The sequence below is a fragment of the Bos taurus genome, chromosome 4 (genome assembly GCF_002263795.3).
Source record: "Bos taurus isolate L1 Dominette 01449 registration number 42190680 breed Hereford chromosome 4, ARS-UCD2.0, whole genome shotgun sequence".
Lineage (NCBI taxonomy): Eukaryota > Metazoa > Chordata > Mammalia > Artiodactyla > Bovidae > Bos > Bos taurus.
In genome coordinates, this window is record NC_037331.1 from 114,311,629 (window position 1) to 114,327,711 (window position 16,083).

The following is a 16,083-nucleotide window of genomic DNA, read 5'->3' on the forward strand; positions in this document are numbered from 1 at the left end:
CCCTACGCCCATCTTCAAGGTCAGCTTTGTCTTGGAGTCGCTGGCTCCCACGCTGCAGGATGGCTTCATAGTTACGGGGCTGAGCAGGGAACGCGTGCGATGCTGGGCGCTGCCCGCAGGCGACACAATTGTGGCCTGCCTGGCCGCCTCCCGGTTCTTTCTGTGCGGGGTTCAGTTCACTTCAGTTCAGTCGCTCAGTTGTGTCTGACTCTTTGTGACGCCAAGGACTGCAGACGCCAGGCCTCCCTGTCCATCACCAACTCCCAGAGTTTACCCAGACTCACGTCCATCGAGTCACTGATGCCATCCAGCCATCTCATCCTCTGTTGTCCCCTTCTCCTCCTGCCTTCAATCTTTCCCAGCGTCAGGGTCTTTTCCACAGGGTGGCCCTCCATAACAACCTCTCAAACTCCTTCGGTGTTACTTTCAAAAGTTCTTTCGAAATCTCCTGGAGCTTCATCAACAGCCTCACCTCCTGGCTGACTGCCTGTCTTTCGGTCTTGCACTGTGCCAAGATCACCCTCTTCTTGTACCCTGTCTTCTTCTGGTGAAACAGAGGGTTCCTGAAACAAGGTGCCCCGGCTTCTGCTGGGTGCCCCGATCCTGTCTGGTTCGTCGGTCATCTTATCCGCCACGAGGCCTCCGGTCCTTAGGCAGATGGTTGCCACCCAGGGTTCCCATGGAAACCACACTGTGGCTGACAGGCGACGGACCATCTCTTTTCTTCATTCTGCCCCACGTGGTTCTCCCATGGTCAGTTCCACTCCTCCTGTTCCTGGCATCCACCCTCTCGCTCATGTTCTTGCTGCGTAACCCCAGCTCCGGGGCTCACGCCGTGGCCCTGCAGTCACTTGCCTTCTTCCTTATCATCTTCTACGCATTGTACTTCCTGTCACTGGCCGTGGCCGTTATGAACGTCGCCAGGCTCCAGGAGGTGCTGACCCACGCAGGCATCTGTCTACACTCCAGCTCCTTGGCGCGGCAGCCCCACGCTGAGATAGGCCCTGAAGAGGAGGCTCTGGGGAGCCCTGGACAAGGAGCTGCTGATCTCGCATTGTCGGTACCGACAACTACCATCACCAAACAAGCCCTGAGTGGCAAGAACGCACAAGGTTTGGGTTCTTTCACCCTTTCATTTCCTCTTTCTTCCTCATCCTTTCTACACCCGATTAATTATTTTCCTTTTTTTAAGTCTTCATTGAATTTGTCACAATGCTGCTCCTATTTTATGTTTTTTGGCCATGAGGAACGTGGGATCTTAGCTCTCGAACGAGGGACTGAACCCACGCGCCCTGCGTTGGAAGGCAGAGTCTTAACCACTGGGCTGCCAGGGGATTCCCACCATTAGTCCTTTTTCCATCCCTCTCTGTTCCTACCATCCCTTCCACTGCTCTGAGTCCCTCGCCTGGGTCCCAGGCCACCTTGGATTGGGACGGTGGCCTCATTTCCTTACGAGCCCTTCTCACTCTCTGCACAAGCGGTCTAATAATATTCTCCAAGCATCAGTTTTGTCCACACTCCCTTTATGGAGGCCTGTAAGGGTTGTCAGTTGTCCTGTGGTCAACCTAAAGTTATTATTATTTTTTTAATGCTGACCTGTTGTTGCTGTTTAGTTGCGAAGTTGTGTCCAACTCTCTGCAACCCATGAACTGCAGTACACCAGGCTTCCCTGCCCTTGGCTATCTCCTGGAGCGTGCTCAGACTGATGTCCATTTGGTTAGTGATGCTGTCTAACCGTCTCTTCCTCTGCTGCCTGCTCCTCCTTTGGCCTTCAGCCTTCCCCAGCATAGGCTGTCCCATGTCATCCCATGTGGGTCACCTGCCCTTCTCACCTCGGCTCTGCTCTCAGAGCTCAGCGTCTCTACTGCAGCCCAGGAAAGTCGCTTCCTGTCTCCTTCCCGCAGCCTGGCTGGAACTTCCTCCTGTCCTTTCTCTGCCGTTCCCTCCTTTCGTGCCCCGTTTATGACCAGTTCCACCCTGGAGCCTTGTCATTTGGTCCCCCAGGAGCCTGAGGCTGTCGACGTGTTCTGCTCCACTGCAGGCCCTGTCCTGGATTCTGTGTGCTTGCCGCGGGTTGAACTAGGAGGAACTGTCTGCTGTGGAAATGCTGTTGGGTTTTGGCCAATAGAAGATAGAGAAAGCAAAGCGAGAAAACCCGCTACGGTGCCCAATCTAGACAACCTTGCCTTTCCTGTCTGCACATCCAGGAAGTGAACCCTGAATGTTGATGCCTGGGACACCGAAGCCTCCAATTAACCTTTTGGTGTGTGTTTTATGATGCACCTAATGTATCAGTGAAGTATTAACAAGCAAATAAGTAAAATAAACAAATATGCACATGTCGGAACAAAGCCTAGCGCTCACGTACGATGCACTGAGAACAAGCCCAGTAGACAAGGATAGTTACTATCAATGATTAGGGAGCAAAGTTGAGTAACATGAGATTCAGTCCTTCTTGAGGTCCTGGCTTGCCCACCATGCCAGACTGTTTTTCTTTTAAAAAAAAAAAAAACAACTTTCATCTTATTATTTGCGGTTCACAAACAGATGGACACGCATTTCCCTTTCCTCACCTTCAAAAGCAAGGCCATCCGCAGCCAAGTTGTGAGAAATTTTTGTTTTCCTTTTGGAGATAAGTTTTGCTATTTTCTGGAAGCCTCTACTGCCTCATGGCCATGTAAGACTTCTTGGGAACTAGACGAGATGTGGGGCTTCCCTGGTGGCTCAGCTGTTAAAGCCTGCAATGTGGGAGACCTGGGTTTGATCCCTGGGCTGGGAAGATTCCCTGGAGAAGGGAAAGGCTACCCACTCCAGTATTCTGGCCTGGAGAATCCCATGGACTGTATAGCCCATGGGTTCAAAAGAGTCGGACACGACTGAGCGACTTTCACTTGAAGACGAGATGTAACCGTGTTCTACCCTGTGGGGCACGCGGTTCAGAGACAAGAGCTTGAATCTGCTGTTCCAAGTGCAAACAGCCACAGGGGAGGGGAACAAGGGCGAGCCTGTATCTCAGTGATTAACGCACAAAAATGAAGAAGGGTTTCAGGCTGGATTCTGTCCCAGGCTGTCGTCTGTTATTAGAGGAAGAGGCCGAAAGTGGGTTATTGCTTTGCTTGGGGTGGCTGACCCTGATCCTCCAAGGGAATTAGGCTTGCTGCTAGTTAACCGTGGGGCTGGGACGAGCGTGATGAAAACCCCAGAGTCCCCAGGACAAGTCTGGGATCAACATGCCACTGGGCCAGGAGCCCAGGGGAAGGCTACAGCCATGGCATTCAAGAAGCCCTTCCAAGGAGTAGGGTCCTTGCAGAGCAAAGGGCTAGCTCTCCTCCCGGGGAGAGAGCGCCAGCCAACCGAGGTCCTCGCTGGTCCCAGCAGCAGACGGAGCACTCGGAACCGTAGCCTCTGTCTGCATTTCCTCTCTCTCTCTTTTTAAAAGATATATTTTAGTTACCTGTGTGACTACACTGGGTCTTAGTTGCCGCACGTGGGATCTAGCTCCCTGCCCAGGGGATCGAATCCGGGCCCCCTGCATGGGGCCCACAGAGTCCCAGCCACTGGACCCCCAGAGAAGCCCCTGCCATCTTCTCTCGCTCTTAATGGGTCTGAATCCTTTTCCTTTCTTTCCCTTTGAAAATGGCTCTGCAGGGTTTCTATCTTCCCCCTTTCTCCGAATAACAGACAACAATGTTCCACACTTGAGGGTCACCTGGGGAGTCTGCTGCAACTTTAGATCCTATGTCATCACACAGGCTTTTAGGTTTTGGTCAACAGACGATAGAGAAAGAGAACAAAGGAAATCTGCTGCAGTTCTTAAATGTGGAGAATCTTAACTTTCCCCCGGAAGTCACAGGATGGGAAGGACAGGGTGCAGACAGCACTGGAGGAGAAACGGCCATCTCATCAGGCCAAGGCAGAGGGCTTGGTCCTTCACACCCACATCCTTAGCGGTGACATTCAGACACGACCGGGAAGCAGGGGGACGCTGCCCGCCGTGTGTGGGGTGACTGGACTGAGCTCGATGAGCGCATCTTCGTGGACGTGGGAGGTTGCGTGTGCCCACAGGCCAGGCAGTGCATGCAGAGTGGTGTGGGCGCGTCCCGGCTGCCAACTGGACCTCTCCTCCTGGAACTTTCCGCCCACCTCCAGGGCGGGCTCCTGGTCACTCTGCTTTAGCTGCTTGACCCTGCCTCCCAGCTCCCCCTTCAACAGGACCCCACTGGTTCAGAGATCCCAGCTGGGCTGATCAGATATCCTAGGATGAGGCATTTGGAGTGGTCGGTGGAGAGACGCGAAGACTAGGCATTCTCTGCATCTCCGTGAATTCTGGCCGCCAAGCCTGCCAGAACCAGCCTGGCTCCTTCCCTTCCTGAGTCGCGAGCATTCAGCGCCTCTTTGAATTCTGCAAATACACCCAACTCCTTCCATTAATCTGTCTTCTTTGTTTTTATTTTTAAAAAAAAGTGAGGTGTGGGGCGGGAAGTGAAAGGATGGGGGGCCAAAAATGGATTCAGAAACCAGGCTAGAAACGCTTCTCTTAACACCCTGGGTACAGAGTCGGTTCCAAGATTCCCAGCAGACAATGCAGATGGGAAATGGGGTTGTTACACCATCACAGTCTATGACACACAAAAGCCATCCAGTTGCTCAGAAGTACAGCTATTCTTGGTACCGAGACGGGAAATCTCTCCCAGGGGTCTCGTGTGACAAAGCGTCCCCGCGACATCTTTTCACAGCATGTTCCACGGGCTGCCGCTAACAAGACCCTTCACACAGGCCGAGGGTTCAAGTTCAGGGTTACGAAATCAGTTCCAGGGCAGTGGGAGCGATGTATAGTCCAGGCACCTTGACGTGGGTGTAGATTCAAGCAGGAGGAAGAGTAGACAGATTGTACACCCTCCACGCAAGCCTCACACCACGCGTGATGGGAAAACCGGGGGACCAGGGCCCGAGGGGAGGACCCCGTGAAGCAGGGCATGCGCTGCCTGCATACGGACCGGGCCTTCACGCAGGGCTGGCTTCCGGCTGGGGAAGGTCAAGGACATGGGCTCCATGCTTCAAGGGCAACAGCGCGGGCTACTGTCCCTGGTCCGCACACCTGCCCGCCCAGAGAGCTTCTCCAAGGAAGCTGAGCCCCCACCCGACCTCGTCAAGGAGCGTCTTTTTACCAGCAGCCCCTGCCACTCCTGGGTTCGATCCCTGGGTTGGGAAGATCCCCTGGAGAAGGAAATGCCAACCCACTCCAGTATTCTTGCTGGGAGAATCCCATGGATGGAGGAGCCTGGCAGGTGACAGTCTATGGGGTTGCAAAGAATCAGACACGACTGAAGCAACTTAGCACCCAGGCACGCACGTTTTCTAGCCAAGCACACTGAATGGCCTCTAAAACCACTGACCAGAAATGGGCAGCATGGACTCCTGGCACCAGGAGCTGAAGGTCGGGCATGCCTCCAGGACTCATATCCCACCTGCAGGCTCCCCCAGACCTCCCAGACTCTGCATCTTGGCTGCTGCCTTCTGCCTTCAGAAGTGACCCTGGTCTTAACAGGATGACCACCCTATGCCCACAAGCCAGTCCTCCACTCCCAAGCCAGTGACATGAACTGCAGGTCTCGGCTTTTCTGATGTCACGGTGTAGTGGGTGGGATGGTTGTGTGTGCTGTGCTTAGTCGCTCAGTCGTGTCCGACTCTTTGCGACCCCATGGACTGTAGCCCGCCAGGCTCCTCTGTCCATGGGATTCTCCAGCCAAGAATACTGGAGTGGGCTGCCATTTCTTCCTCCAGGGGATGTTCCCAAACCAGGGACCGAACCCACGTCTCCTGCATTGCAGGCGGATTCTTTACTGTCTGAGCTGCCAGGTATCCCCACCCCCTACACCCACCAAATTCATGTCTTTTCCAGGAACCTCAAAAAGGGAACTTAAGTGGGAACAAGGTCACAGCAGATGTAAGGGATTCGGAGGAGGTCGTCCTGGGGTCGGGTGGCCCTTCATACAAAGCAACTGTGGTCCTCAGAAGAAGGGAAGAGGCCCGTGGACATGGACAGACACCCGGCGGGAGCGGGCCACGTGCCCACAGCGATGGAGGCAGATGCCGAGCGTTGCCTCCACGGGCCAGGGAACACCAAGGGCTGCCGGCAACACCAGGAGCTGCGAGAAAGGCCTGCAGCAGACTCTTCCCCCACTTCAGCGGGACCACGGCCCTGCTGAGAGCTTGGTTCTGGCGTCTGGCCTCTGGAGCCATGAGAGAATAAACTCCTGTTGTTTAAGCTACCCGGTTTGGGCTACTTCATCAAGGCTGCCCCCACGAAATTAACACAACCTCATTCTGTTGTAACCAACCCAGGCCCAATGAGAGAAACAGGACATCTGGTGAAGGTCTGGTCTGACCGCGCTCCTCTGAGAGCTGGTGCGTGATGGGGTAGTTAAGGGTGTCAGGATCCCTGTCGAGGAAATGGGGTTTGTTGTCTGGGGCGCTGGGGCATCAGGGCTGGGACATACCTGCCCCTTTGGCTTCACAGGTAAGTTCCCAACCACATGTGGCCCGCGTCGTCTGCATGAGGACCACCTTGCCACAGGACATCTGTACACTTACACGTGAGTTCAGTCATCACGGGGACGACTTGAGGGGTGCTAGGAGCAACACCCCAAACCACCAAAAGAAGAGTCCCCGACCCTTCCTCTTAAGTCACAGAGACAACACTGCATTGGTGCTGGCCTTGCGGATGGAGTACAGCTCCGACCTCAGGTCCTTTTGCAAATACAACCAGAGACAAAGGAGAACCACTCCAGACCTGATGCCCAAGGGCAAGCGTGATTCCCCAATCACCGTCTTCCTGAACAGGAACTTCCTCTGTCATCAGAGAGAGTCGTAAGGAGTAGGGAGATGCATTGAGAAACAGGAGAGGCGAAAATAAACCATCTGCTTTACGGTTTGGGGCTTCCCTGGTGGCTCCGTGGTAAGGAGTCCAGCTGCCAATGCAGGAGACACGGGTTCAGTCTCTGGGTCAGGATGATCCCCCAGAGGAGGGCATGGCAACCCACTCCAATATTCTTGCCTGGAGAATCCCAGGGACAGAGGAGCCTGGCGGGCTACAGTCCAGGGGGATAACAAGGAGTCTGATGCGACTTGGCAACTAAACAATAACAACTTCATGGTTTGCCACAATATTTCTAGTTACGATCAACAGTGCTCAGTGGAGAACAGTTTATCCTTAGATCACAAGTTCTCATGAGCCTAAAGAACTCTCTCTTAAACACACGTTTCCTGCCCCTGTTTCTCTTAACAGATGAACCCCAGCTACCCAGGACCCAAAACAAAGTCAGGATGTGCCAGAAACAAGTAAGCCTCAAATCCCTCAAATGTGGTCCCAAATTTGAGTCCCAAAGACTCAAATCCCTCTGGCTTGTGGTCCACCCTGGGCCAGACCACAGCAGGGTACGGGCCCAATCTTAGCTTCACACCACTCCTGACTTTCAGCATTCCACATGGCTGTCCTTACAGCCCTATCGGACGGCGGATGGCGATGTTTGCATTAACCCCCGCAAACCACGCCCGACGGGTGGGGGTTAGAGCAGGAAGAAAGGGACCCCGGTGGAAACCCATTTTTCCGGAGCTCAATTTGTTCTTGGGGGACGGACCCAGACGAGGGCACTCAGCACCATCGCTACAGCCACCGGCCAGCAGCGGCGTCCCCCAAGGCCGAGAGCGGCTCCCCCCTGCAGCCCTGCACCCACCTGGAACAAAAGCATCAATGCCTTACTTTTTCTGGAGCGAGAGAAGAAGCGGATGCCCCCTGGCGAGGTGGACGGGTTGGAGCTGGGGGAGGAGTCTTTGGACGAGGAGCGGAAGATCCCGCTGAAGCTCATGCGGCGTGGGGAGCGCGGCGGGGACTCCTGGTAGGAGAACGGGAACACGGTTTTGGGGGAGCCGGGGCTGGTCTTGGGGCGCACGGGGGCAGACACGGGGCTGGAGGGCCGGGGCTGGGGGCCTCTGGTGAAGAAGCCTTTGGAGGGGCTGCCCGAGCCGAAGGGGCTGTCCACCTGCAGACAGAAAGACAGACCGACAGGTGAGGTCCCTCGGAGCCCAGATGGCGGCCTGTGCAGACCTGCCCCCCTCCACTGTCCCCTGCCACCCAGCTGGGGGGTCCATGGCACCCAGACTGAGAAACAGCCCCACCAGGCTCTGGCACAGACAAGAGGCGGCCCTGAGCGGGGGTTGGGGTGGGGGAGCGCGGAGGGTGCAGGACGGGACACAAGGACAACCCATCCACAGGCTGGGTTGCACCACCCCGACTCCCCCCACCATCCCCTGCCCCCGGCCTCCATCCAGCTCTCTGCAAGGGGGCTTCCGGGAGGCAGGGAGGACAGCCAAAGCAACTGCAAAGCCTCGAAACACGGCCTCTTCCCCTCTGGCCTGTCTGCAGCCCCGTCTCCTGGCCTTCACTTCTCAAGAAGATGCATCTGTCCTTGAGGTCTGACCGCCCTGCAATAATGTTCTCTGGCCCATCCTCAAAGGAGGGAGGGAGCACAGACCCCATTACCTGAGAGTCAGGGAGCCCGGGGCTCCGTTCTGGGGTCCTGGTGTGGGAAGGGACGAAGATTTCATCACACTGGAGTGACCGCAGAGGTTAGGGAAAAAAGTTAATGAGGCTGAAAACCTCTGAGGCTTACTTGGGTCATGACTTGAAATCGCCACCAGTTATGGTTTGAAAAAGTGCTTGACTCCATCTTCAAGCCAATGCACGCATCTCATAGACCGGAGGGATTTCTAATGTGCCCTGCTGTGGGTTTAGGAACCGGTATTCGCATCTCAATGGCTTCCTTCATAGCTCAGTTGGCAAATAATCCACCTGCAATGCAGGAGACCCCAGTTTGATTCCTGGGTCAGGAAGATCCCCTGGAGAAGGTATAGGCTAACCACTCCAGTATTCTTGGGCTTCCCTAGTGGCTCAGCCAGTAAAGAATCCACCAGCAACGTGGGAGCCCTGGGTTCAGTCCCTGGGTTGGGAAGATCCCCTGGAGAAGGGAAAGGCTACCCCCTCCAGTATTCTGGCCTGGAGAATTCCATGGACTGTATAGTCCATGGGGTCGCAAAGAATCGGACACAACTGAGTGACTTCACTTCACTTCATTTGCATCTGAGCGCCTGGGCCTGACCTGCTCGCCCCTTGCTGGACCACCGGGGGCGCTACTGAGACTCCCTAAGCCTGGGTCTCCTCTTGGGTGGAATGAGGGGCCTGCCCTGCCCCTCAGGGCTGTCTGAAGGGGCACCGACCAGACCCGACCCACAGGAATCACCTTTGCACATGACCGGCTGCCGTCCCCTGGGGAAGCCTGCAACACAGGAGCCAGAGGGCCTTGGGCCACCCAGCAGCAGGAAAGGAAAACCACTTGTCCACTGGGTGCTGGGGCAAGGACGAAGCCTGGCGGGAGTCAGCCAGCAGGCTGAGACCCGGGTCTCTGCACGGCAGGTGACCCCGGGTGCACTGAGAAGGGAGGTAAGAGAGTGAGCTGTGTCTCTGTCCACCTGGGGTGCCTGTCCGGCCTGGGACCCTGTGAGCCTTCCACCACTAGAGGGCGCCCTGAGCTGGGCTTGATGTTCAGTCGCTCGGTTGAGTTGGCTTCTCTGCAACCCTATGAACTGCAGCACGCCAGGCCTCCCTGTCCATCTCCAACTCCCGGAGCTTACTCAAAGTCATGCCCATTGAGTCAGTGACCATCCAGCCATCTCATCCTCTGTCATCCCCTTCTCCTGCCTTCAATCTTTCCCAGCATCAGGGTCTTTTCCAATGAGTCAGTTCTTTGCATCAGGTGGCCAAAGTATCGGCGCTTCAGCTTCAGCATCAGTCCTTCCAATGAATATTCAGGACTGATCTCCTTTAGGATGGACTGGTTGGATCTCCTTGCTGTCCAAGGGACCCTCAAGAGTCTTCTCCAACACCACAGTTCAAAAGCATCAATTCTTCGGCGCTCAGCTTTCTTTATGGTCCAACTCTAACATCCACACATGACTACTGGAAAAACCATAGCCTTGACTAGACGGACCTGTGTTGGCAAAGTAATGGCTCTGCTTTTTAATATGCTGTCTGCGCTTGATGTTCAGTCGCTAGGCCGTGTCTGCTTCTCTGCGACCCCATGAACTGCAGCATGCCAGCCTTCCCTTCACCATCTCTTGGAGCTTGCTCAAACTGACGTCCATCACGTCGGTGATGCCATCCATCTCATCCTCTGTCATCCCCTTCTCCCCCTGCTCTCAATCTTTCCAGCATCAGTGTCTTTTCCAATGAGTTGGCTCTTCCCATCAGGTGGCCAGAGTACTGGAGCTTCAGCTGGGCTTATGGTCCCTTAAAGGAAGGGATGCCCTTGTGGGGACTCTCAACCACATGCCCCCTTCTTCCTGAGACCCTCTGCCATGCAATAAAGGACCAGTGTGGCCATGGGGGGCAGTGCAGAATCCTTATGCCCAGTGGGCTTCGGAGGCAGAGGCCGAGCTTAACCAGAACTATGGAACTCTAGCACTGCTTGAGTTCAAGGGTTTCTTTTTCCAACCATGTGATGCAGGAAGCACAAATGTCTCTCAAGTGTTGGGTTCAGCCACTACCCACTGACCTACGGGCTCAGGCATTCCGAAGCTCTTCTGAATCCCATGGATAATTCACACGGAGCAGCTTTCCAAGCGGTGGGCGGCATGAGTCTGTGGACACGGGCTGGGGGCGGTCACAACCGCGGGTGACCCCACAGCAGGATGGTATGAGCAAGGGCTCTGGACACAGACACAGGAGCTGAACACCGGCTTGGTTTCCAGCAGTGACCAGCGATCTAGTGTCCGCGTCCTCGTGTGTCCACTGGGGGCAGCAGGCCAGCCTGCAGGGCCAGGGGACGACCGGGTACCCGGCACAGCAAGCACCCGCCCCAGGTCCTGGCCCACGGTACGTGCCTCGGCCTCTTCACTCAGCTCTCATTGTCATGAATTTGGCCCCAATAGATCCTCAGTTAGGTGTGGAGAGTCAGGGAGGCAGGGCTGGTTTAGGGAGAGGCTCCACGTGGGGGTGCGGTTTCCCTGATAGCTCAGCTGGTAAAGAATCTGCCTGCGGTGCAGAGGACCTGGGTTCGATTCCTGGGTCGGAAAGATCTGCTGGAGAAGGGATAGGCTGCCTACTCCAGTATTCTTGGGCTTCCCTGGTGGCTCAGCTGGTAAAGAATCCGCCTGCAATGCAGGAGACCTGGGTTTGATTCCTGGGTTGGGAAGATATCCTGGAGAAGGGAACAGCTACCCACTCCAGGATTCTGGCCTGGAGAATTCCATGGACTGTACAGTCCATGGGGGCGCAAAGAGTCGGACACGACTGAGTGACTTTCACTCAGTCACTCCATGTGTTATGTGAGAGCCTAAGCCTCCTTAGAGGGAACACCACGGAGGCTCTGCAGCACGGCGCTCGCACAGTAATTTAGGGCTGACATGCTGGAGGCCAGTCACCATCACTCCCCGGGGACCCCTGACCCCAGAGCTCTGAGAAGGCACCAACTGGGGACACAGTGAAGGCCACAGAGCTGGTCAGTGGTGGGTGGGACATCAGGTCCACGGCCTTGACCCTTGCACCACATACCTCCCAGGAGCAGCCTGGCAATGTGAAACAGAAGAGGAGTCAAAGTCAAGTGTGAGGACAGAGGCAGGGAGTCATGTTAACCCCAAGGATGTCCCCTCCACGCTGCACAGTGAGCTCGGCCTGGGGAGGAGGAACAGCTGAGCAAGGCTGATGTTTGTTCCACGCAGAGAACAGACGTGGGGAAGGTTAGGGTCCCCGTGAGGCCATGAAGAATGGCAGGGAAGACAAGGCTGGCCTGAGAGTGAGCCAGAGAGGGAGGAGACTGCAAAAGGGGACACTGTGGGTCATGGGGCCCCGAACCAGAGAAGGCGCTGAAAGCTCACGGGCTGTGAACAGGCCAAGGGGCAGAGACGTCCCAGGGCCAGGGAAAGAGGAGGTGGAGCTGGGAGGACAGATAAACAGCCACTCACTTGGGCCACCACAGACAGCTCATGGGGGAAAGCTGAGCCAGCTGCCGCTGAATGGTCAGTCTCACAGGGCCCCGGGTACCGGCTTGAACCCTATCTGAAGGGCAAGCAGAGCCCCAGGATTCTCTAGACTGGGATTCCATCCTATGCTCAGAATTCCAGGCTGACGGAACCAGGCCTCTGCTGTCAGCTTGAGGAGGGGGCCCCAGAGAGCAGACTGTCCCCCAAAAACGGCCAAAAATGGTGGCCCCAGCTCAGCCTTGTCCACGGGGAGTGTAAAGACTGGTCTCGAGCCATGACCGCGAGAAGACGGGCGCAGAGCTGGCCTCTGGGTCTGCTTCCTGCAGGGCGGGTGGGGGTAGGAGCCCAGGGACAAGGCCCGTTCCTTCAAGCAGGATGCAGTTAAGACGGTACTTTGCTAACGCAACGGCATGTTTCCCTGGGTTTGGATGAACAAAGGGCCCAGAGCCTTCCCAGTGCCTTCTGGCTCCTCAGAGCTACGGATGGGAACTCAGGGCACCATGGGTAGGGCTGCCAGGCCCACCTCTGTCCACGGCTGCAGGGGGTGCCACAGGGCAGGGCCCAGCCCCCCGACTCTCAGGTCTCAGCTGTGTCCCAAGGACGCAGGGGAGGGGAGAAGAGAGGGTGGGGGGGGCGGGGCTGGCCTGGCGGTGACTGACAGCCGACTGGCGGGGGCCTCTTGGGAGCTTGTGGGAAACGGGCGAGGATAAAGGAGGTCACAGGCAAAGGGCGCCAGAAAAGGGGGGCTGAGTGAAAGAATACCTCCAAGGGAGGATCTGTAGGCCAGAAACACCCTCCCCTGGAGTCTGACTCAGGCCAGGGAGGTGGGGAGGTCAGGCCTGGCAGGCAAGGGCCGCGTCCAGTGAGCTGATGGTGGGGTGTCCCAGCCGGAGCCCCCATGTACTCCAGACAGAAAGGGGGCGGGTGTTCTCAGCAGAGGAGCCAGAAGGGTGGTACGCGTGGCCAGTGATGGATAGGAGTGCCTGAGTGGAGTCTAGGACCCGGCTGAGTGCAACGCTCCCCACGGCTCAGACAAACAGGAGGTGGGTGCACCCCTCCACAGCGCTCCAGACGGGGGATGTCCTGAGTCACAGCCGCATTCCTAGACCTCCCTTGAGCACCTGCCCTGGGCTGGGTACCCATCTGTGTCTGCTCTACGGACGAGCTCATTTCATCCTCACAAGGGAGGTGAGTGCTGTCACGAGCCCGGGTTTGCCAACGGGAAGATAGGTTCACAGAGAAGGTCCTGTCCCAGGTCACACCTCAGGGAAGCTGCCAGGAAAGATGAACAGCGGGGCCTGGATTCTCATCTCAGGATCAAGGGGCACAGACAGGAAAAACCCGTGGTCACTTGTTCGGGGGGTGGGGGGTGGCAGATTGCTGGGCATTCCACAGGCTCCCCCAGGCCCCGGCCACCCTAGCTGACCCAGAGTGACCGCAGTGCTCTTGAATGATCTGGGGACATCAAAAGCACTGACCTTCCTCTCGATGCAGGCCCAGGAGCTGCAAACAGAGCTGTGTGGAGTCAAGGTGATCAGAAGCCCTTGTATCCTGAGATGTCTTTGGTGACAAAGAGCTGCCCCCTCTGGGGGCAGAGGAACCAGGACTAGGGACTGGTTGGGAGAGCGGACAGACTCCCGTCTCAACTGATGCTTGGGAGCCTGGGCGCTTGGCTCTTGAGCCCAGAGCTCCCAGAAAGGGGAGCTCAGCCGTGGCCCCTAGATCGTGGAGGAGGAGGCCACCCAGGGTCCCGTCCACGTTCAGCTTGGCAGTCATGGAAGGTGTTCCATTCCCTGAGGAGACGGGATTCACTCACAGGGCACAAAGATGCAGAGATGAGCTGGGAGATGCAGGACCTGTCCTGCTGGGACACTTCCCTTCATGGCCTGCCCCACCAGTCCCAGAGCAGGGGGTCCGGACGCACCATTGCACACACTGGGCTGAGCACCAGGCAACCCAGACTGGACCCAGCCCGGCTGTGAGGCGGCCCGAGGACTGGGGGAAAGTCTGTCTACCACTCTCTGCCCTCAAGACACCACCTGCAGCGCTCCCTGCAAAGGCACCACCGCTGGGCCTCCCGCCAGCCCTCCGCCCTGCACTCACCCCCATTGCAGGCTGCCTCGACCTCCCCGTTCCTGCCATGGCCGCTCCACCCATCCCAGGACATGCACGCCTCAGGCTGCCAGCCCTCCACCGAACTTGAGCAGGAAAAATGGACACGTGGGAGAGGGGAGAAGGTGGGTGAACGAGAGGAAACGAAAAGACAGGAAAGAGGACGGAAGGGAGAGAAGGACTTGAGGGGCGGGGGTGGGGGCGGGAGGAGGGACTCCTGTCTGCAGCAGGGAGGGACACCCAGGCTCCATGACCCGCTTTTCCCTGATTTTCAATCTCTTTGCCCGTGAGCATCTCGGGCACTCGGGGCGCTGAGCTCAACGTGAACCCTTCAGCATCACCTCTGCCCGCTCTGGGGCATCCAGGGACCAGGGAGGAGCCCCGAGGGAAGGGAAGCAAAAGGGGTGAAACCTGGAGGGCAAGGGTGGGCTCAGCTGCAGCCAGGGGCACAGGGAGGAGAAGTCTGTCTCGGGCCTGAGCTGAGCGAGTCCGACCTCCGTGGCACCTCCGGTGAGCTGGGAGAAGCTGGGAGGAAGGGAGCCTTACCTTACGAGACGGAGGCTTTTCTGAACTCTCCAGGTCTCCATCCAGGAGCGGCATGGCAAAGGAACTCAGGTCCTAGGACGGAAAGAGGGCACGTGGTCAGTGACCTGGACCCTCAGGGGCCCACCTGGCCGTGTCAGGGGCCGCACGTGGGTCTCCGAGTGTATCCCTGGCCCCTTGCTGAGTCCTCCTTGAATGCCAGCCACCAGGGAGGGAGCGGACGGCCAAGAAGGTGGAAGGAGGCAGTGGAGACGCCTGCCCTGGGCCCCTCTCAGGGATCCCGCCTGCTCTCCACCTTTCCTCTCGGCCCCCCAGGGAAGGAGCAGGAAGAAGGCACCTGGACTGCAGGGCAGGAGGGAGAGAGTGAAGGAGGAAGGCTGGGGAGGGAAGGGAGAGCCCACTGGGAGCTTTGGTGAGTGGCCAGTGGGCCGGATGCTATCTCCTGGCACGAACATGGCCCGAGGATGTGTGTCCTCCTGGGAAGAGGACACGGCTGTGTGTTGGGGGCTGGCCACTAGGGCAAAGTGCTCAGAAAAACCTGATGCCACCGTGGCCCAGAGAGATGGCCTTGCAGCGAGGCGGGGGGTGGGGGGGGTGGGGGGTGGTAGATTGCACAGACTCATCGTGTCTGAAATGATGAGACCCTCACCATCTCCTCCTTCCTCCTGTCTCCTGCCCGGTGGACACCTCCACTCGAGGCAGAAACCCCACCTGGGCAGCCCTCCACCAGGAGAAACCGCCTGCATCCCGAACCTTCTATTTTTTTTTTTATCCTTGTTAACTGTGGTAAAATACACGTAGCACAAGATGAGGGCTTCCCTCGTGGCTCAGTAGTAAAGAATCCACCTGCCAGTGTGGGAGATGTGGGTTGGATCCCTGGGCTGGGAAGATCCCCTGGAGAAGGAAATGGCACACCACTCCAGTATTCTTGCCTGGAAAATACCATGGATGGAGGAGCCTGGCGGGCTACAGTCCATGGGGTCGCAAAGAGTTGGACATGACTTAGCGACTAAACAATAACACCAAACACAAGATTTACCATCTTAGTCATTTCGGCTCAGTGGACTTGAGCAGATTCACATCGCTGTGCAAACAGCCTCCAGGGCCCTTTCCTTTCTGCAAAGTGAAACTCCACAGGCATTTGACAGCTGTGCCTCTCCCTCAACCCTTCCCCCCACATTCTACTTTCTGTCTCTATAAATGTGACAGCTCTAGGGACCTCCTAGAAGTGGAATCGTGCAGTATTTGTCTTTCTTGTTACTGGCTTATTTCCCTTCACATCATGTCCTCAGTTTCATTCATGTTGTAGCATGTGACAAAATTCCCTTCCTTTTAAAGGCTGAGTAATGTTCCATTGTGACTCCAGCCATAAAATTAACAGACACTTGCTCC

At 56.8% G+C, this 16,083-nt stretch overlaps 1 protein-coding gene across 4 annotated transcripts in view; it reads right to left on the reverse strand.

Moving 5' to 3' along the window:
* PRKAG2 (protein kinase AMP-activated non-catalytic subunit gamma 2) overlaps positions 1 to 16,083 on the reverse strand; it is a 329,985-nt gene that overhangs the window by 226,001 nt on the left and 87,901 nt on the right. For 3 of the 4 annotated variants that reach the window (XM_024991252.2, XM_024991255.2, XM_024991251.2), the window contains exons 2-3: positions 14,695 to 14,766; positions 7,763 to 8,042 (exon numbers count right to left, since the gene is read on the reverse strand). In XM_024991252.2, coding sequence (XP_024847020.1) covers positions 7,763 to 8,042; positions 14,695 to 14,766 — 352 coding nt within the window. Of the gene's footprint in view, positions 1 to 7,762; positions 8,043 to 8,672; positions 8,746 to 14,694; positions 14,767 to 16,083 lie in introns of those variants that run through there. The other variant, XM_024991253.2, reaches the window with a different exon arrangement.